Raw genomic sequence first — 22,803 nt, 5'->3', positions numbered from 1 at the left:
TTGCGTTGAACTTCACTGGAACAATGCAGCAAGCCAAGGACAGACATGTGGGCAAGAGAGCAGGGTGGAGTGTTAAAATGGCAAGCGAAGGGAGGCCTGGGTAATGCTTGCTGACAGACCGCAGGTGTTCTGCAAAGTGATCACCCAGTCTGCGTTTGGTCTCTCCAATGTAGAGGAAACCACATTGGGAGCAACGTTTGCAGTAGACTAAGTTGGGGGAAATGCAAGTGAAATGCTGCTTCACTTGAAAGGAGTGTTTGGGCCCTTAGACGGTGAGGAGAGTGGAAGTGAAGGGGCAGGTGTTGCATATTTTGCGTTTGCATGGGGAGGTGCCATAGGTGGGGGTTGAGGAGTAGGGGATGATGGAGGAGTGGACCTGGGTGTCACGGAGGGAATGATCCCTACGGAATGCTGCCAGCGGGGGTGAAGGGAAGATGTGTTTGGTGGTGGCATCATGCTGGAGTTGGTGGAAATGGCAGAGGATGATCCTTTGAATGCAGAGGCTGGTGGGGTGATAAGTGAGGACAAGGGGGACCCTATCATGTTTCTGGGAGGGAAGAGAAGGCGTGAGGGCGGATGCGCAGGAGATGGGCCGCACACAGTTGAGGGCCCTGTCAACTACCATGAGTACAAAACCTCGGTTAAGGAAGAAGGAGGACATGTCAGAGGAACTGTTTCTGAAGGTAGCATCATCAGATGCGACGGAGGCGAAGGAAGTGAGAGAATGGGGTGGAGTCCTTACAGGAAGCGGGGTGTGAGGAGCTGTAGTCGAGGTAGCTGTGGGAGTCGGTAGGCTTGTAATGGATATTGGTGGACAGTCTATCACCAGAAATTGAGACAGAGAGGTCAAGGAAGGGAAGGGAAGTGTCAGAGATGGACCATGTGAAAATGATGGAGGGGTGGAGATTGGAAGCAAAATTAATAAATTTTTCCAGGTACCAATGAGAGCATGAAGCAGCACCGACGTAATCATTGATGTACTGGAGAAAGAAGTGTGGAAGGGGGCCGGAGTAGTAGTGGAACAAGGATTGTTCCACATACCCCATAAAGAGACAGGCATAGCTGGGGCCCATGCGGGTACCCATAGCCACATCTTTTATTTGGAGGAAATGAGAGGAGTTAAAGGAGAAATTGTTCAGTGTGAGAACAAGTTCAGCCAGACGGAGGAGAGTAGTGGTGGATGGGGATTGTTCGGGCCTCTGTTCGAGGAAGAAGCTGAGAGACCTTAGACCATCCCGGTGGGGGGTGGAGGTGTAGAGGGATTGGACATCCATGGTGAAGAGGAGGCGGTTGGGGCCAGGGAACTGGAAATTGTTGATGTGACGTAAGGTGTCAGAGGAATCACGGATTGGGAAGGGACTGGACAAGGGGAGAGAGAAGGGAGTCAAGATAGCGAGAAATGAGTTCCGTGGGGCAGGAACAGGCTGACACGATCGGTCTACCGGGACAGTTCTGTTTGTGGATTTTGGGTGGAAGGTAGAAGCTCGAGCTTGGGCGACTATCAGGTTGGAAGCTGTGGAAGGAAGATCTCCAGAGAAGATGAGGTCAGTGACAGTCCTGGAAACAATGGCTTGATGTTCAGTGGTGGGGTCATGGTCCAGGGAGAGGTAGGAGGAAGTATCTGCGAGTTGACGCTCAGCCTCCGCGAGGTAGAGGTCAGTGCGCCAGACAACAACAGCACCACCCTTGTCAGCGGGTTTGATGACAATGTCAGGGTTGGACCTGAGTGAACGGAGTGCAGTAAGTTCAGAGAGAGACAGGTTAGAATGGGTGAGAGGAACAGAGAAATTGAGACGACTAATGTCACGCCGACAGTTCTCAATGGAAAGATCAAGAGAAGGTAAGAATCCAGAGGGAGGGGTCCAGGTGGAGGGACAATATTGGATATGGGTAAAAGGATCCATTGAACGGGGAGAGGACTCCTGCCCAAAGAAGTGAGCACGGAGACGAAAGCGGTGGAAGAAGATTTCTCTGCTTAGTCTACAGCATTCGTTGCTCCCAATGCGATTTCCTCTACATTGGAGAGACCAAACGCAGACTGGGTAACCGCTTTGTAGAACACCTTTGGTCTGTCCGCAAGCATTACCCAGACCTCCATGTCACTTGCTATTTTAACATTCCACCCTGCTCTCTTGCCCACATGTCTGTCCTTGGCTTGCTGCATTGTTCCAGTGAAGCTCATCGCAAACTGGAGGAACAGCACCTCATCTTCCGACTAGGCACTTTACAGCCTTCCGGACTGAATACTGAGTTCAACAACTTTAGATCTTGAACTCCCTCCTCCATCTCCACCCCCTTTCCGTTTCTTCCCCCTCCCTTTTGTTTTTTCCAATAATTTATATAGATTTTTCTTTTACCACCTATTTCCATTATTTTTAAATGTATTCCACCCATCGCTTATTTCACCCCACCCACACTAGAGCTACCTTGCTTGTCCTACTCTCCACTCTTAATTAGCACATTCTTTTAGATAATATGACCACCTTCAACACCTCTTTGTTCTTTTGTCTGTGACATCTTTTGGTTATCTCCTCCTATCACTGCTTGTTTTTCCCAACAACCCCCCAGCCGCCCTTCTTCCCCCCGCCCCCTTAAACCAGCTTATATTTTGCCCCTTTCCTATTTCTACTTAGTTCTGTTGAAGAGTCATAAGGACTCGAAATGTCAACTTTGCTCTTCTCTGCCGATGCTGCCAGACCTGCTGAGTTTTTCCAGGTAATTCTGTTTTTGTTTTGGATTTCCAGCATCCACAGTTTTTTGTTTTTATCTCTGAGCAGCAAGCATCTCATCCATTTGCTGCTCCATGAGAGAGAGGGGTTGAAAACTTCTTCCACCTACAGTTCTGATCCTTCCACACTTGTCAATATGGAGATGGCTGAAGGGCCAGCTCCAGTTCTCTGCCTCTACCTGGTATGAGCTCTCTTCTCCGCCAAGGAGGGAGAGAAGAGACAAATGAATGAAAGTGAAGAAACGTGTTGAGCGGATGGATGTACAACAATTGTGGAAGATCACAGTGAGAGATAGCTGTGAAGATGCACTGAGATTAGGGTGAGCCAGTGGTGGATGGTCATATGGGGATATCAGGAGGTTCATGGACAGAGAGGAATGGGTGCTCCTGAAAGAAATGTTGGTATGAGGAGTGATATGCAGGTTTAGGCTTGGGAAGGCAGACTGAGAGGGGTTGGGGTTTTTTTCGCACATGTACTTGAACATGCCACTAGACTTACCTTGCCTGCTCTGATTAGATCATTAAACTTCTGACACTGTCAACACATTTTTGTCGCTCACCTACTGAGGGATTTCTAGTCATGTCTTTTCATTCACTGTGGCTGGCTTCTTCTACCCATTGGCAAGGAAGAGAACCTCCCTATGGGCCCTTACAGCATCAGCTCAAGGGAGACAGCAGTGAAACGTGATGATGTCTTGAAGAGAGTGAGTCTATTGGTGCAGTTACTTGCTCTATGGAAGCTCCTTGAATATCTTTCAACTTTAATCGCAGCAGGACTCCTTCACATAGTTCATCTGAAATAACCTCATGCTGGTTGTCAGCACACTTAATTGGTCTAATTGTTCGGAAAACCTGAAAGTAAGGTGCAAATGCAGTGCCTGTTTTACAAAAGTACTGAAACACATGCTGCTGAAATTTCTGGGTTTGTCCCATGCTACTGGGCGCTGTCAGTGAAAAGTTAAAATCCCGAAGTTAAAATTTTGATTCACAAGGGAGTCAAGGATTATGGGGTGCAGTCAGGAATGTGAAGTTGAGGCCATGATCATATCAAATGGTAAAGCAGGCTCAAAAAGGGCCGAATGGCCTACTCATGCTCCTAATTCTTGGGTTCAGTCACAAATGGCTATGAACCATCCATTGTGCCATCATGTCTGAATGGGCCTGCTGCTGATCCCACTGCAGCTTGTGGGATCAGAAAGAAGGGGGAAGATTTACCACTGACCTCAATTCCCCTGGTGCTTCTTCCTTGCAAGAGGTGGACACAGGCTTTGTGGAATGCCCCTTTATCAGGATTGGAGAGCCTCTGGCATAGCTGGAGTAAGCATGTGCCTAAATTATTAAAGATTTAGCTGCAGAACTCAACTGCTGTTATTATCAAGCGTACAGATAAGGTACATAAGGTATTTTTTAAAGGAATTGTATTATTGAGTTTCAACCTGTCTTGGTCTTAACCTGATCACAAAAGTTGCAAGAAGATTTGGATTTTCAAATGTTGGAAGTGAAAACCATGGCTTTGGCTGAATTTGAATATATCAATGACAAATTAAAAATGTGCTTTTTCCACAAATAGCGGAGAATCCGGTGCTGGGAAGACTGAAAACACCAAAAAGGTTATTCAGTATTTTGCCAATATGGGTGGTCTGAAGCCAGCTGAAGGTGATACAAAGGTAAGGTCAGAACTTGACAGAATTGTGAAGTGATACATTTTGGCGGGAAGAATGAGTAGAGACTAAATAGTATAATTTTAAAGGGTTCAGGGACATGGGGGAGAATTTTCTCCCCGTCGAAGGGGGGCTGAACGGGAGCGGGCCAATTAAGGCCCGCCCAGCGTAACTTGCACCCGGAAGCGCTGAGCGCTCCCTGTTCAGGCAGGGAGAGGAGGGAGAGTCTGGGCCTGCGCTCTTTCACACATGCTCCGTACCTCAGGGAGATTATTTTCATTATTAAAACTTTTTTTAAAAAATGGAAAAAAAAAATGGGAATGTCAATAAATTTTAATTAAAAATTTTATTGGATTTATAAACACTTCATGAAAGCTCATCCCGCCTGTGGATGAGATTTCATGATAAATGCAAAGGCCGCCTGGGCTCTTCGCCTGCCCGCCAACCTTAAGATTGGATGGGCAGCCCAGACAACTACTTCAATTAATTCAATAATGGCCTTAATAGGCCTTTGACAGTTCCTGCACGCAGCCGATTCCAGTGCGTGCCTGCCGAACTGAAGATCGGAATGTCACGCGGTGACATCAGGGCGCACATCTGACGTCACCATGCATCATTTTACATGTCAGTGAGTGGGGCCCGCCCCCGCATGCCAACCAGAAGATTCAGGCCATAGAGACCTGGGGGTAGGGTGGGGTGTATGTATACAAATCTTTGACAGTGGTGGGACAAGTTGAGAAGGCTGATAAAAGAACATATGAGATCCTTGACTTTACTAACAGAGGCATGGAGTATGAAAGACAGGAAATTATGCTGAATCTTAGGCATCAGTTGGTATATCAGTTATGGGCACCACAGTTTAGGAGTAATACCAAGGCCTTAGAAAGGGTGTAGAGGAGATTTACTAGAATAGTACCAACGATGCAGGCCTTCAGTTTGTGGAGCAAATAGGGGAGCTGGTGTTGTTCTCCTAAGAGCAGAGAAGGTAAAGAAGAGATTTGAATGGTTTTAATTAGGTAGATAAAAAGAAACTGTTTCCAGTGGCAGAAGGACCAGAAACCAGAGGAGAGAGATTTAAGGCAACTGGCAAAAGTTTGGTGATGTGAGGAAAAAAAAAATACAGGAGTTATTATGATCTGGAATGCATGCCTGAAAGGGTGGTGTAAGCAGATTCAACAGTGACTGTCAAAAAGGAATTAGATAAATACTTGAAAGAACAAAAAATAAATTACAGGGCAATGGAGAAAGTGCTGGATATGGAATTAATTGGATAGCTCTTTTAAAGAGCATGGCACGTTACATCAATTGCCTCTTTCTGTGCCCTATCATTCTTTGATATGACAGCTGTGGGAAACATTTTCACACCAATTAGATTGTCAGAGGTCCATAGTTCTTGCAGGATGTCTTGGCTAGGTTAACATGTCTTGAAAGGAGTACAGAATTTCACAATAAAGGTAATTTAACAACTATCAGTATGATTTGTCCATTTAGTTTTATATGGTTATTGTTGGATTTTTACACCTAAAGGAGACTTTCCAAGAATCAGTCAAATGTGCTTTTTTATTTTTCTGGAAAATAAAGTTAATTATGCTTGAGTTTAAGTAACCTCCCAAACAGTAGTGTAACATCTTTTGACGTACAAAAGTCATGGCCTTTAGATTCCCTTGAACAGCACTGGACAAGGCAATACAATGACATGTCTAGGTTCTTTACTTCTATTAGATAAAAAGAAAAAACTGCGGATGATAGAAATCCAAAACAAAAACAGAATTACCTGGAAAAACTCAGCAGTTCTGGCAGCATCGGCAGAGAAGAAAAGAGTTGACGTTTCGAGTCCTCATGACCCTTCAACAGAACTGGTTCTGTTGAAGGGTCATGAGGACTCGAAACGTCAACTCTTTTCTTCTCCGCCGATGCTGCCAGACCTGCTGAGTTTTTCAAGGTAATTCTGTTTTTTTTTCACTGTACACAAGTTTGCTTTAAACATACTTAATTCTTTGCAAGCCCAATATTTCAACAGAAATATCGACCAAGCTTTGTTAATGAGCCTGAAGCACCTGAACTCATCGTGACATCAGCAGAGTCCATCATACCCCATTCACAAAAATCTTTATATTAAACTTGATTTTATATGAATATAAATAAATCATGTAAATCAAAGTAAAATTTTGCGTCAAATAACTGCATGTTAAAAGATTTGCTATACTTTGAGAACAGTGATAGGCACAGTGATGTGGTGAACTAATAACCCAGCAGTCAGGACTAATAAATTAGAGAATTCCCAATCCCGCTACACAGTTGTATTTAGCCTCTCTTCATGGAGGTCTACCACCATGGTCTCAGAGCAACCAGGGATGGACAATAAATGCCAAACTTGCCAAAACATTAACATTTATAAAGCTTTTAGATTAATATAACAGCTACTATTTACAGGTACTTAGATCTGAAAACGGCAAAGTAAATTTGGAACCAAGGGTAATTATTCACCAAGAATGGTTTTCAGCCTGTATGAGCTTGGGTGGTTTGAATATATTCTTGAATATCTTCTTTACGATGTCACTCCTGGAATGAGTTCAGTGCTGAAAATTAATAAAATAAATTCTTCATGCTGAAAAAGGTGTTGAATTGATATCTTAGGCTTCAGTTTGCTTTCCTCTTTTTCTTTGTAAAGGGCTCCCTGGAAGATCAAATCATCCAGGCTAATCCTGTGCTGGAAGCTTTCGGCAATGCTAAAACTACCAGAAACAACAATTCTTCCCGCTTTGTAAGTCTATTTTTCTCCCCTCCTTTTGTGCATGTTTTACTAAATAAGGGATCATGCTGTTAAATAATTAAACATTTTGTCCTTTATTTTGAGACCAGTTAACTATCAACTAGTCTCAAAAACTTATGAATAATTTTTGCCTGAGTTCTATGGGGTATGGTAGCATGGTAGTAAAGGTACAATAGCACAGCAGTAAAGGTACAGTAGCATTGCGGTTATGTTATTGGACTAATAATCCAGAGCCCTGGGCTAATGACTTGGAGACATGAGTTAAAATCCCACCATGGCAATTGGGGATTTTAAATTCAATTAATTAAATAAATTTGGAATATAAAGTTAGCATAAGTATTAAAACCTTTCTAAGGTCCTTTAGGGAAGGAAATCTACCAACTTTACCAACTGTGACTCCAATACCACAGCATTGTGATTGACTCTTAACTACTCTCTGAAATGATCTAGCAAGACACTCAGCTGTATTCAAGATGTTGGCTCACCACAACTTTCTTAAGGGCATATTAGAGATGGGTAATAAATCCCTTGCCAGGGATGCCTGGAATGATTCAGGTCCCCTGAATGAATAAAAGGAAATCTATATTTCATGCAGAATGTCAGAAATAAATTAGGTTGGGCGTTTTATTCCATAGATTTGATAAAGGTATTCACAACTATGAGCAGTTTTGATAGAGTAAATAAGAATAAATTGTTTCCAATGCACGAAGGTAGGTTTTTAACCTATCTAGGCTTGAGTAGGTTTGAATATATTCTTTACAATGTTACTACTGGAATGAGCTCAGTGCAGTACATGGTTCTGAAAAGTAATAAAATAAATTCTTCATGCAGAAAAAAGTGTTGAACTGATATCTTAGGTTTCAGTTTGCTTTCCTCTTTTTCTTTGTAAAGGGCTGAAGGTAGGATGCCAATTTAATATAACTGGCAAAAGTAACACAGAAATAATGAGGAGAAATTAATTTTGTGACGTGTTCTTGTGATACGGAATGCACTGCATGAAAGGGTGGTGGATGCAGATTCAATAGTAATTTTCAACAGGCAATTGGGTAAATACTTGAAAAGAAATGTTTTCAGCGGTATGGGAATGAGCAGGGGAGTGGAACTAATTGAATTAGTCTTTCAAGGAACTGGCACAAACTCAGTGGGCCCAATGGCATCCATCTTATGCTGTATCGTTCTTGGATTGCAACTTTTTTGCAATCAAAACATGAAGGAATGGATAATGGATCCATTTTAAGTGTCAAGCAGTGCTAGAACACTGCAGAAAAAAGATGGAAAAGCTCAGCAGATCCTAAGAAAGGGTTTTAGATCTGAAACTTCAACTGACCGACCTCTCCTCTCTGGATGCTACCTGGCCTGCTGAATATTTTCAGCTTTACTTTTGTTTTTCCTTTTCAGATTAACGGTATCTGCAGTGTTTTGCTCCCTGCAAATAAAGTGATGAGACCAGAGTTCCATAACTGTAAAACAGTGTTAGCATTTTCCTTTCAGTTTAGTTTGCGTATTTGTCCTAAGAGATTTCTTGCCACCCAGCAATCTGAGCCAATCTGTGATCTTCTAGTTGGATTAAGTCACAACCGATTATCGTTCATTCTTCACAGATAGCTTGACTACTACTTTGTACTGATAAATTCAATGAAAGTAGGCAGGGGACTTGCTGAGGACTTTCCCATCTCGTGAGGCAATGCCAGAAGGTTTTGTTCTTTAGAGATGCATGGGCTGACAACCTATGCAGTTGGTGCAGTCCCTAACTAACCAGATGGCAGTGGAAAATTTAGTGAAAACTATAATATCAAATTATACCTCCGCGTTTGTGTATGTATCATGACCTATTTAAGACTGAAGATTAATGTTAATGGTAATGGGTAACTAAATTCAATTTAATTTTGTTTTGTAATTCCTTCAAGGGTAAATTCATCCGAATTCACTTTGGGCCATCTGGTAAACTGGCTGGTGCTGATATTGAGAGCTGTAAGCATCTGATTTTTATTATTTTTTTATTTGATGCCGAAGTTGATAGTTAAAGAACTTTAATCCACCAATTTGAACACTGAAAGGTTTAACCTTCACCTTCACAACATATCTGTTCATTTAGATTTGCTGGAAAAGTCCCGTGTGATCTCACAACAAGCAGCTGAGAGAGGCTACCACATCTTCTACCAGATCCTGTCAGGAAAGATACCATCCTTATTAGGTAAGCATGTTGTTGTCAATAAGCACAGTTTGTTAATGAACATACAGAAATGAGCTGGTAAGAATAGACCATCTGGTTAAGCAAGAATGCCTCACATAGTTTTCATGTGATCGCGAGCTGTTGTTGTAGTTGTTTTAAAGTAAAATTCCAGGTTAGCTACCAACTTTTATGATATTTTATCGATGCTCATCTATTTGTCTCTTCTAGTCAAGTGAGTTGGCAGTCAAACCTGTGTAAATCTGTTAACACAGTTAACACTGTATCATGATCCATCAACTGGAGCCAAGCACAAGAGATAGTGTGAACTTATCCTACATAAAAGACCAGCATTCCATCTAACTTCCTGACACAACAGATCACATTGTTGGCTGTTTGATATATTTCTTAGGCGTTCATGAGACTTAAACTGGCAATCTTTGGGTTATGAAGCAAACATGCTTACTTTTTAGCTACTGAGACATTTAAAATAAACATTTTTTAGAATATTTTGTGTTTATAGTCACAAATGAAACAAATTAATAGTGACATAAATAATAAATACACACAGGCATGTGGACACCTGATAATTCCTTCATTGCACAATAGAAGCAAGATCTACTACAGGATATATATATATATATAATATATAATCACAGAATTGTTACAGCACAGAAGGGGGCTATTCGGTTCATCGTGCCCGCACCAATTCTCCATCGGAGCATTTTACATAGTGCCACTTCCCTGCCTTCTCCCAAGAGCCTTGCACATTCTTCCTTTTCAAATAATAATCCAATTCCCTCTTGAGAGCCTCTCCTGAACCTGCCTCCATCACACTCTCATTGTGGAACCTAATCACTCAGTGCATGAAAATGCTTCTCCTCGTGTCACCACTGCTTTTTTGCCAATTACCTTATATCTGTGTCCTCGTGTTCTTTATCCTTCCACCAATGGGAACATTTTTTCCCTATCTACTCTGTCTAGACCCCTCAAGATTTTCAATACCTCCATCAAAGTTCCTCTCAATCTTCTATTCTCCAAGGAAAACAGTCCCAACTGCTCCAATCTGTCCAAACTCAAGTTCCTCATCCCTGGAAACATTCTTATGAATCTTTTCTGCACTCTGTCTAATGTGTTCACATCTTTCCCAAAGTATGATGCCCAGAACTGCATGCAATATTCCAGTTCAGGCCAAACCAGTGTTCTATACAAATTTAACATAACTTCCTTGCTTTTACACTCTGTGCCCCTATTAATAAAGCTTAGGATGCTGTATGCTTTACTATGTTTGGACTCAGTTGCTACTTGAGTATACATAGTATTTGTTCAATGCATTTTATTGGTGCATTTGATTGTGAACTTTCTGCATGTGTCCCATTCCTCAGAGTTCCCCAATGTGTGGAAACATAGGTGTTAAACTAAACAGTGAGCTGCAGGAGTTTTGAAACAATGGCTTTTCTAAAATGCTTTTAACATACTAAATCGCTCCCAGTAGCTTCGCAGGAGTATAATCAGACAAAAATTAGCCAAAGAAGCCATTAGAACAAATGTTCATTATTTATAACTAGACTTCCTCAAACAAACACCAATTCAATTAATCACTTTTACTGGAGTTGATGTCAGTTAATTCCTTTGGGAAACACATCTGCACTCACTCACTCAGTGTTGCTAGTTGCAGCTGACATGAAGGTCAACTAGTTTGCTCTGTGTTTTCCCATGTACTGTATCCAGCAGGATGCTGGATCATTCTTCTACATCTGTTCATACCTTTTTGACTACCCTCCCTCCCCCATTTCTGTTAGTTCCATATTTTTCATGCCCTGTATTCTACCATAGGTTTCTTCATGGACATTGTCATATATTTGTTATGAGGTTATGCCCCTTTATTTTTGAAAATATGAATTTTCAACTTTCAACTGACTGGGAATTTTGTAATTTGAACTGAGAAAGAGAACATTCCTGAAAAATGAAAGGCCACATTCCAAGGGGAAGGCAAGAAACAAACAAATCACCCTCAGGGGAATGTGAAGAGAGAGACATTTCCTATAATCCAGACACCCATCGAAACTCATAACTGTCTAAGGAAGAGATATTAAAAATGCAAAGTACTGGATATTGAAACAATGGCTGCCACAGACAGACACACCCAAAAACTCTTGGAAATATACAACAGGTGAAGTATTTTGAGACGGGGCTACACGGCCACTAGAGAGAGAGTGCAAGTGACATAGGCAATGTCAGAAAAGTCTACATCAGAGGAAATAGGCTGAAGGCTGCTCTCTTTCCCTCTCTTGCCTTTAGAATAAGTGTGTCACCCGGTTTGAGAAGCCAATTCTACCAGAAACCTACCAGCGAACTGAGATCTTGTAATTGCAATATCATCTACATTAGTCCATATCCAAGAAACCAGCTAACCTAAGTTGGTCGCAGTGTTTAATATCTATGCCTCAAGGACAATCAAAGGCGCTTAACCAGATATTCGTTTAACTTTTTTTATTGGACTCTAACTCCCCTAATTTCTGATAGTCGTGTGTGTGTGCATTTGTGTGTGTGTATGGGCCCAAATGACTGCCTGAGGGCCAAGTGCTTGATGTCGCATTTTTATTATTTTTCTCGTGTTTAGTGGTTAATAAATTTGCTCTTTCTTTGACTCAAGAGAACCTTGCTTGATTGGCTCCTTATTGTTCACAGCTTAAATAGTTAAACATATTCTGATATGGAAAAGGCATATCCTCGTGAAAAATAAATTTAAGCCATTGTTGTGACCAACTGAGGAGGTTGAATAGACGGGGGCCAATTCATCCCTTCTCAGCTGGTCGTAACAGATGTGAGTGGTGTGTATGGTGATTCATATTCTGTTGACTGTTCCTCTTTGGCTGCTTGCCCCAGATTATCTGGCTCTCCGTGCTTTGTGAAGAGGGCAGATGGGCCATTATGAATAATAAGCACGCTTGAACATTCAGGAATTATAATATAATTACACTACTTATAATACAAACTCACTATGTGTAAATATATTGATCTAACATATGGTGCAAATATTAGATTCTCTGATGAAAATAGCACTTACCAATGGCACAAGTGCTACCCAACCTTGCCAAGCCCAGCACCTTTGCAAGCCTCCTCTTAATTCCTCAGTCATCCTGAGGGAGGGAGTGGAATCCACTCCCTGCCATCCATTGGAGAGAACTTTACGTGCCCCCAGGAGGTGGAATCATGGCATGGGAGAGCCAGTAAAATTACGGAGAGCCAGGTCCGATTGGTTCCCTGACACAGTCCTGCCTTTGGGGCGTTTTACTGATGGCGGGACCGGTGTCAAATTTAAATATTGAAATGGCCCAATTAATGTCCATTTATCAGACTGCCGATTCCCTGTTGGGTGGGGAAGCCACCAGCCGAATACTATTGAATCTGCTTCCTTCACCCTTTTCAGGCAGTATATTCCAGATTATAACAACCACTTCCTCATTTTCCCCACCCACCAACATCCTTCCCCTGCTTTTTTGCCAATCATCTTAAATCTGTGTTCTCTGGTTATTGACTCTCCTGCCAATGGATACAGTTTCTCCTTATCTGTTCTATCAAAATTGCTTATAATTTTGAACACCTCATTAAATCCCCCTTATTCTTCACTGCTCTATGGTGAACAATTCCCGATTTGCTAGCCTCTCCACATAACTGAAACCCTTTATTCCTGATACCATTCTGGTGAATCTCCTTGGATCCCTCTCCAAGGCCTAGACATCCTTTCTAAGGTGTGTTGCCCAGAATTAAACACAATACTCTAACTGAACTCTAACCAGTGATTAATGAGGGGTGAGCATAACTTGGTTGAAGGATAATTGGTATAATTATGCGGCTGGCATTGCCACGAATGATCTTCCTGTTGTATGTTTGTATAATTCCATTAACAGTGACCACACAAAAGTTTGCTTCCTTCGCCATCATATTTCAGTGTTGGCTCAGTGGGTGGCACTCTCATCTCTAAATTAGGAGGATGTAGATTCAAATCCCACTAACAAAATATGTGCACATGATCAAGGCTGATACTTCAGTGCAGTGCTGAGGGAGGGCTGCACTGTCAGAGGTGCCACCTTATGGATGAGGTGTTAAACTGAGTTCCTGTCTGTCCTCTCGGGTGGATGTAAAAGATTGCATGGCTCTATTCATGGAAAGGCAGGAGTGTTCTCCTGGTGTCCTGGCCTATATTTATCCCTAAACTCACCACTAAAATAGATTATCTGGTCATTATCACATTGCTATTTGCATGACCTTGCTTGAGCAAACTTGCTGTTACAAATCCCACATTCCTACAGTGACTACAATTCAAAACTAGTTCATTGGGCATAAAGGCTGTAAAGCGTTTTGTAATGTCCTGAAGTTGTGAAAGGTGCTGCATAAACGCGAGTCTTTTCTTTCTTTTTCATCAGTTGGAGGTGAAGAAGTAGTCCGTAAGCATTACCTGTAAAGATTAAAGAAGATGGTCATGGAGATGAGGAGTTGATGTAACAGTCAGTGGTTTTCTTGTTTTCCCCTTCAGACTCGCTGTTGTTGGTAACTGATCCTAACCAATACTTCTGGGTGTGTCAGGGTGTCACCAAAGTGGACAACATGGACGATGGTGAAGAGCTGGAACTCACTGATGTACGTACTTTAACATTAGCTTAAAACAATTGCACGCACCGACAATTCCTCTTAGTGCAAATCATTACCTCAAATTAATTATTATTAATTGGAGAAAATGCCCTAAAGCATTTCTCAGGGAATGCTATTAATGTTCATCTAAAATAACAGAGGCAATAGAAGCTGTCAGCATTTTTGAAGCAACAAATTCCACCTGCTGAATCTAATGACATTTGTTGATGCGGTAACTTGTGGTCAAGGGCAGAGCAGAAAATAAATTTGAATTGGATTTTCAAACAACAATTTATTGAAGTTCTGAGTGGATGACGCCTTGAGTACATTATTTTTATTACATTAACTAACATAACTGCACTCACTATATTCTTATATACACTATTTCACCAAAGTTTTAAGTAGACAGTTACCCCAATTTATACTTTTACTGTCATTTATCATTAACATTAGTGAATGGATGAAAGTTGATCCCATGTTCCAGCAGCAATGCATTTATATAGTGCCCTTAACATACTAAAACATCCCATGGCGCTTACAATGAAAAGGATATCAGAAACCATGATCCGAATTTTCGCAGGGACAAAAGGAGTCTCTGACTTATCCAAAATGGCGCCAGAGCCCTGATTCCAAAAGTCCTGCCCCTGAACCCAGCACCCAGCACCCATCATTGTCGCTGGGTGGGGGCATAGAGGTGGGTTGTACTTTGTACAGCTGTGGTTCACGGAGGACTGCATTGGAATTGCCCAGGAAGTTTAACCTCCTGATGGACAAATCCCCTGCGCTGGGAACCACCTGAATCTCTGATTTAAAGACAGACTTTGGATAGTTCCAACTCTCTTAGCAGAATAGTTTTTAATTCCTAAGTAACTATGGCACTGAGCTTCCTGACCCCCCATTGGACCGCCCGACTACATTCCCCAACCATCCTCCCAACCCCTGACCACCCAACACCATCCCTTTCCGACCACCTCCCTACCCACTGACTACCCTCTGACTTCCCGACTACTCCCCCACCCCTGGCTACCCTTCCCATAATCCCGACAACCCTCCCCACTCCCTCACCTGACCGATGATCCATCTGAACCCCTGTTGACCCATTCACCCCCCCGACGATCCTCAAAACTCCTGACTACACTCCCTCCCCACTCCCTGTCCCCCCCGCCAGGGTACAGCCCCACATCCCTAACTACCTTCCACATATCCAAATGACCCTCCTGACCTGCTGATTACCCTCCTGACCTCCCAACACCCTCCCCACCCCAGCCCCTGACCACCCCACCCCAACCACCCAATCCTGCCCAAGAACATCACAGCCCCCTCAACCCAACCACCAAACCGCTTCCTCCTGACCACCCAACACCCCTCACCCAACCCTTACACCCAACCTCTTTCAACCACTTGAACTCCTTGACTGCCCAACCCTCCACCCCTGACCACCTGATTTCCCCCTGATCACCCCACCCCCACACAACCACCTCTCCCAACCACCCTAACCCCTCAATCTCTTACCTTCTCCCTGGCTTCTCAAAGTGGCTGTGACCTTTAAACTTCCCGCTTTATGGCAGCTGGCGCTGTAAAAACGGGACGGAGCCTCCTCCCCTCCCCCAACCCCCTGTGCTCCTGCCCTGGCTCTGGAAGGACTCCAGAGCTGCTGTGCTGCACGTTTCTCAGCAGGCCCAGGACGGAAGATTGAGTGAGAAAAGTGCAGCTCCAGACTAAATAAAAAGGAGAGGAGTGGCAATCCGACGGTGACTGGCACTCAAGGGAAGTTCCAGTCTTTAGTTTCTACCTCAAACCTTAACCAGTAACCCTGGAAGTGATTACAGCGTGCTGTGTGAAGATGTTTCCACTGCCCTCTAGTCTAAATCTCTTTCATTTAATCTTGTATTGTGATGGATTAAATAGCTATCAAATATTCCACATATACTTATGTTTTTATTGGGGAAGAACATAATTTGAATGCTAGTTAAGATCGACATTTTGGGTAGTTCAATCCTCCTCCATGCTCCTTTCCCAAATTAACTGTGGTAGAGTATGGGGGGAAATCCAGCAGTGTGACCACAAGTGCCAAACCTCAGTTGTCCAGCAGTTCTTCCTGGCTGAGAAAGCCACCGTCTGCTCCTGTATTGCCTGCTACATGTAAGCAGTAGGCAGCTGAGGCCTCGGAAGCTGCCAGATTCCCCTACTCATTACACCTGCCTTCACCAACCACAAGGACCTACAGAATAGATAGCAATAATTCCAGGGAATTTTTTATTCATTAATGGGATGTGAGTGTCATTGCCAATGTCAGCATCTATTGAACATCCCTAATTGTCCTTGATAAGGTGGCGGTGAGCCACCTTCTTGAATCGCTACAGTTCATGTGGTGTAGGTTTACCCAAGGTGCTATTAAGAAAGGAGTTCCAGGATTTTGACCCAGTGACAGTGAAGGAACTGTGATAAAGTTCCAAGTGAGGATGGTGAGCGATTAATTGGTGAACTTTCAGGTGCTGGTGTTCCCATGCATCAGCTGCCTTATCCTACTACATAGTAGAATTTGTAGTTTTGGGAGGTGTCTTTTAAGAGCTTATGGCAAGTTGCTGCAGTGCATCTTGCATAATGTACACACTGAAGCCAATTGTGCACCAGAGGTGGAGGGTGTGATTGCCTAAGGTGGTGAATGGGGTGCCGATCAAGCAGGCTGCTTCGTTTTAGATGGGTGTTGTTGGAGAAAGCGTAGAGTGTTCCATTATATTCTTGATTTGGTTCCTTGTACATGGTGGACAGGCTTTGGGGAGTCAGGACTTGCCACAGAATTCCCAGCCTCTGACCTGCTCTTGTAGCCACAGTATTTATATGGCTGTTCCAGTAAAGTTCTTGATCAATGGTAGCCCACAGGAGGTTGATGATGGGGGATTCAGCAATGGTGACAATGAACTAAGTCCTTGGTGAGGGCCTAGGAGTGGACTCCTCTGCCTCCATACTGACCTGTGAAGTCATTGGCACATTCTGAGGCCATCAGCCTTTCACATGATGTGGGCATCACTGGCTAGGCCAGCTAGCATTTATTGTCCATCCCTAGTTGCCCTTGAGAAGGTGATGGTAAGATGCCTTCTTGAACCACTGCAGGCCATGTGGTGTAGGTACTCCCACAGTGCTGTTAGGGAGGGAGTTCCAGGATTTTGCCTCAGCTACAGTGAAGGAATGGCAATGTAGCTCCAAGTCAGGGTGGTTTGGCTTGGAGGGGAACTCGCAGCTAGTGGTGATGTTCCCATGCATCTGTTGCCCTTGTCCTTCGAGGTGGTAGAGGGTTTGGAAGGTGCTGCTGAAGGAGCCTTGGTGAGTTGCCATGAGTATGATTATGTCAGGCTGTTGCTTGACAGCTCTTCCACTTTTGGCACAAGCTTCCAGATGTTAGTAAGGAGGCCTTTGCAGGGCCAACAGGGTTAGGTGTGCCATTAGGATTGCCCACCCTCCGAGAATGGTTGCTGGGAGTCCCCCAGAAATGGTCTCCGTCTCCCCGAGGCCAAACAAAGCATTCTGGGAGCATGTCAGATCACAGCAACAGTGGCCAGGACCATCCACCAGCCAATCACAGCCCGGACTTGGGTACCACCTGACATTCCCTTCGGCAGAGACCATCCATCAGCCAATCACAGCTTGCGTTCAGGTACTACCTGACCCTCCCCATTGTCAGGAAGTTACTCACCCGCCCACGGAAAAGCCTGATTTGGTGTCGGTGGAGACTGCGTGACAGAAATACCTGAACGGCCTAGAGACCACATGATCTGTGTCCAATCAGTTCAGGTGATGCCCACTCGGGCTGCAGAGCTGGAGGAAAGGGAACTGATTATGAGGCAAGGTTAGGCTCGCTGAGACTGGCAGGTTGCTGTAAAGTGATTAATTAGTGTTATTAACATTATTATTCAGTGTCGGATTGAATTGATGGTGACTGGGTGGACTGTGGTGCGCTGTGGATTTCCATCCCCTGAGAGGAACTGGCAGGGGAAGGAAAAGTACCAGCTCAGTAGTGGAATTTAGTGAATACAGGTTCATTCTCTCTCACTCAGTGTAACAGGCTTTTTCTTTAGTTTCACCTGTTGGCTTTCCATTAAGTCACTTTTACCAAAGTCTCTTGAAAAATGTTCGGAGTTGGCAGCCCTATGTGCCATTGTTGTGTCTGGTGCCTAGATGCTGCAGTCCTTGGAAATCTATGTCCCCTTTGAAGAATGTTACTTCCTTTACCAATGTTGCAGAGGAATGCATCAGTATCATATCTTACTCAACCGTGTAACAGGCTTCCTCATGGTAGCAAAGGGCCCAATGGGAGCCTGCCCTGCAACTTTAATAAGGTCCAAAGAGCAAACTGGGCCAGGGTTAAATGTCATAGTTAAGAATCCATTGTTAAAGTCCATTTTAACTTGGCAAAGTATGAATCATTTTAGTTCAGACATTAGCTGTGAAATTTCTGAAGGTCAGTCTAATAGTTACATTTTTGAGATCAGAATTGCTATTTGTTTTGACCCAAAATTAAACAACACATAAAATAATCAAGTAAAACCACAAGGAATGTTTGATCACTAGGTTGCCTTTGATGTACTGGGCTTCAGTGCTGATGAAAAGCTCAATATCTACAAAATGACTGGAGCCATCATGCATTTCGGTAACATGAAGTTCAAGCAGAAACCAAGAGAGGAACAGGCCGAAGTCGACACTCCTGAAGGTATATTTCCTAGTTTCAGTTTTCCAATTACACACAGTATATTGGAGGAAGCATCAAGTAGAGAATCAAAAGGAGGAGTTATTGCAAGTCATTCATTCTAACCAACTCATGAATGGTGATACTAAAAGAAACTTCCATAAGGTCAAGTGGCCTCTATCTTGGCAATGGCATCAAAAAGTGCACTATCCAAACCGCATAACCTTTTAGTCTTGTCACTTCCAAGAAGAGGCAGTGACTGACAAAAATCTACGCTGTAAGTAGCTCATGGATAAAATACATTTGCACAGTACATTATCCTTCCAAACACTGGGATAATTTTGACTTTGGGCAGCAGTGTAAAACAGGCAATAGTGAACTGCCAGCCTGTTGTAGATCTTTCCTTATTTTTATTGCCATGGAATTCACTGGAAATGAAAATGGGAAAGATGTAAAATGGATTTCTTCTAAAGGTACCATGCCTTAAGAGGGTGTTGGCAACTATGGACTTCCATTGGATTGGTTCATAATTATGCTTGGCTAAGTATGTTAAAGTCACTGTTCATACATTGAGGAAAGGACAAATCTGGAGCGAGTCTTTTCCTTAATCCAGATTTATTCACAAGATCACAGAGTATAGGCACAGACTCCCTTGTTCCTCCCAACACCCAGTCTAAATTGGTTTTCATACACTTGAAATAATTCCCTAATCTTTCCCCGATTGGTGGCAGCTTCTCTTAATTACAAACTAGAGCATGAACTCCACTGTCGCATGTTTACAACATTAACAAGTGCTGCAGTGGTTTGCCATTGCCTTCTGCAGTATGGCTGACCAGGAAACTCTCACTCTTGCCACCAGCCATAAGACATATTGGAAGGATTTACAGGCTGATATTCAACCTGTTTGGCCTCCTTATGGACGCACCTTCCATAGCCATCGAGTCCTGAAGTGGGTCTTGAACCCAGAGGTAAGGATGCTACCACTGAGCCATAAGACCTTGCATAAAGTGGATCAGTGATTCAATATTGCCAATTCTACACTGTAGCCTAAAGTTATCCCCCAGAATCTTTGCAACCTAATTGGTTTATATACAATAGTTTGCTGGTATATAGAGCTGACATGATTTATATAGTTACCAGTTCTGAATAAGTTGTTACCTGTTAATAGGATTTCTTGGTGCTGTTTCTCATTGGATACATAGTCATTACTTCAAGCGTGACATAAAGCTACATGGTAAACAGCAATGTGTGAACATACATTTTGGACTTACTTTATCAGTCAGAACACAAAAGAGGATGCACAACTTAAATGTGGAAATGTAAACTGTTGATAATTCAAACCATACAAATAAAGCTGTATTGTTTCAAGTGCTTACAACTCTTTATCATGGAGTTCTCACTCCAATTTCTCCTGTTTCCAGTGGCTGACAAGGTCGCCCACTTGATGTCTCTCAATGCGGGTGAGCTACAGAAGGGCATCACCAGGCCAAGAGTAAAGGTCGGCAATGAATTTGTGCAAAAGAGCCAAAGTATGGATCAGGTAAGCATTAATATTTAATTTCATTTTCACCTTGGTCTTTTTCAATCTCTTTTGCTATTTCGAAGATCTATACATCAAAAAATATGAAATTAACAACAATCAACTTCCACATTCATTTAGCTTACATACTGCCCACTTTCCCCCTTCCTCCTCTGCAAAGGATTTTAACTCCTGTTGAGTTACAGTTTACAGACACTAAGCACGCTCCAGTACCTCACTGAAGTGTCAGCTCTTCCTGTGTGAGCCAAGGCTTCAAGTGTGAGGAAAGTATTTGACCACAGGGAGCATAACAAATCTGGCCTGTCCTCAGCTAGAGTTCACATGTATCCACTTTCCACCAGAGGTCATTGGAGATCCAGCAGGAGCAGGAACCATAACTGATTTCCCTCTTCCTCACCCGAAAGTGGTGAGCCAAATTGGATCACCCCCTTGCTAAAATCAAGGATATCAAAGACAGTCTGGGAATTAACCCCGGGACCTTTTGAACCACAATATTCAGTTGCATGAAGGCCTTACCAGCTGAGCCACTGGGGAAACCATGCAGTCAGTTCAAGCACGTTACTCTGGTCATTCGAAAACGCTGGAGAACTTACTTTAAAATGCTCTGGATCCAGAGGATTGCAAAGACAAGAAACACTTTTCCTTCTTCTCAACTCACTAGCAGATAGCACGGCCGCACCCGCCCTCACAACAGTTGCAATCAGGGGCTGAGCTACATTATCCCTTTAAAAGCCCAGGGACATTGAGACCAATTTGCTTCTCCATTTGAGATCAGCTAAGTTAACCAAAAATAAACCAGTAAATACGCATTGGGTTCAATTTTAACTTGCAGCACCAAGATGATGGAAATCATGCAGGGAGGGGGTGCGGCAAGCAGTTATAATGGAGTGGATGGAATTAACTCACTCCTTTCCCACCTCATTCAGGCAAGTGGGTCCACCCCAAGCAGTCAGTGTCCTCTTTAAATCTGCAGATCAAGCTCAGATGACATGGGGCTTGGTCTGCCACTTTAATCTGAGGCCTGAGAGGTGCTGCCTTTCCCACAACAGGCTAAACCTGGAGGAACAGCAGCCCTGGCATCAAGATACCAGAGAGGGACGTTTTCACATTGCCTTTCCATTTCCTTGTAGAATTGGAGGAGATGGTGCTCTCCTTGAGGCCCTCGCAAAGAAACCTGGACCATCTCTTCCCCAGGCTTATTCCCCAACTGCAAACACTTCCGATGGGCATTCCACCTTCCTTCCCCAGAGCCCTCCAATGGAACTAGCTTGTGTCAAAACCATTCCCAAGGTGGCCTCCTGACACCTGAATTCCCACTTCACCCACTGGCCAGGCAATGATTCCTGTCGGCATTACAATCTTGCTTGTGTGAATGAAGTCAGGGAGCTAAAATTCCTCTGATCTTCAGTATGTGAACCCGTCGCTCGCACTAGTCCACCCCCCCATTCCATGGAGTGATTCAACCCCAAGTTAAAATCGAAACCACTCCAAATCATAAGAATGTGGCAGCATCTGACAGTTGTCACAACAACATGAACGACTTTGATGAAGGGGATTTCACCTTTGCTCTTTTTCAGTGTTACAATGCGATTGGAGCCCTGGCAAAAGCCGTTTATGACAAAATGTTCAAGTGGATGGTTGCAAGAATCAACAAGACCTTGGACACCAAGTCACAGCGTCAGTACTTCATAGGAGTGCTGGACATTGCTGGCTTTGAAATCTTTGAGGTAAAGAGTCCCACTGTACAACAGCTTTAAAACTGAATCACAGAATCACAGAATCACACAGTGCAGAAGAGGCCCTTCGGCCCATCGAGTCTGCACCGACACGAGAAACACCTGACCTACCTACTTAATCCCGTTTACCAGCACTTGGCCCAGAGCCTTGAATGTTGTGATGTGCCAAGTGCTCATCCAGGTACTTTTTAAAGGATGTGAGGCAACCCACCTCCACCACCCTCCCAGGCAGTGTATTCCAGACCGTCACCGCCCTCTGGGTAAAAAAGTTTTTCCTCACATCCCCCCTAAACCTCCTGCCCCTCACCTTGAATTTATGCCCCCTTGTGATGACCCTTCAGCCACCAAAACACTCCTTTGTCACCACTATTTATTAAGGCAAAAATTTACCCATAACTAAACAATATCTTCTTCCTCGAGGAGGTGAATTTTGACTTTGAGTCATATTGTAAAACAAATTATATCAGATCAGCCCTCCCTCAGTGAAAATCAGGGAGCTGTAAAATGGGAAGATGATATTGTTTGTTTTACACTATCACTCAAAGTCTAAATGATTCCCCAGTGTCCTGAAAAGCATAATCCTGCCATTTTGTGAAAAAAATTCAGTTTGAGAGAATAAGAAATGGATCAGAAGTAAAGAATGCAAGTTATTATTTATTGTCAACTGGAGTTAGACCAGATAATAATATAAGGACATTTTGATGGGGTAAAATGAAGAGGGAGGAGGCTCAAGTGGAGCATAGACATCGGCATAGATTACTGGGGCCAAATGGCCTGTTACTCTGCTGTAAGGTCTATGTAATCCAAGACAGCCTCATGGATGAAAATGTATATTTGAAAATTGAGGGATCGACAGCCAAAAGATGAATTTTTTTT

The 22,803-nt window shown here is 43.3% G+C and overlaps 1 protein-coding gene across 1 annotated transcript in view; it reads left to right on the top strand.

Annotated features, from left to right (window-relative positions):
- LOC121288569 (myosin-16-like) overlaps window positions 1–22,803 on the top strand; it is a 78,867-nt gene that overhangs the window by 13,290 nt on the left and 42,774 nt on the right. The window contains exons 5-12 of the mRNA XM_041207172.1: window positions 4,299–4,395; window positions 7,061–7,153; window positions 9,070–9,133; window positions 9,258–9,356; window positions 13,873–13,976; window positions 18,537–18,675; window positions 20,073–20,191; window positions 21,769–21,918. Of these exons, the coding sequence (XP_041063106.1) occupies window positions 4,299–4,395; window positions 7,061–7,153; window positions 9,070–9,133; window positions 9,258–9,356; window positions 13,873–13,976; window positions 18,537–18,675; window positions 20,073–20,191; window positions 21,769–21,918 (865 nt within the window). The remainder of the gene's footprint in view (window positions 1–4,298; window positions 4,396–7,060; window positions 7,154–9,069; window positions 9,134–9,257; window positions 9,357–13,872; window positions 13,977–18,536; window positions 18,676–20,072; window positions 20,192–21,768; window positions 21,919–22,803) is intronic.

This window comes from Carcharodon carcharias, chromosome 15 (assembly GCF_017639515.1).
Source record: "Carcharodon carcharias isolate sCarCar2 chromosome 15, sCarCar2.pri, whole genome shotgun sequence".
Classification (NCBI taxonomy): Eukaryota; Metazoa; Chordata; class Chondrichthyes; order Lamniformes; family Lamnidae; genus Carcharodon; species Carcharodon carcharias.
The sequence above is the reverse complement of the archived record's forward strand: the minus strand, read 5'-3'. Positions and strand labels throughout refer to the sequence as shown.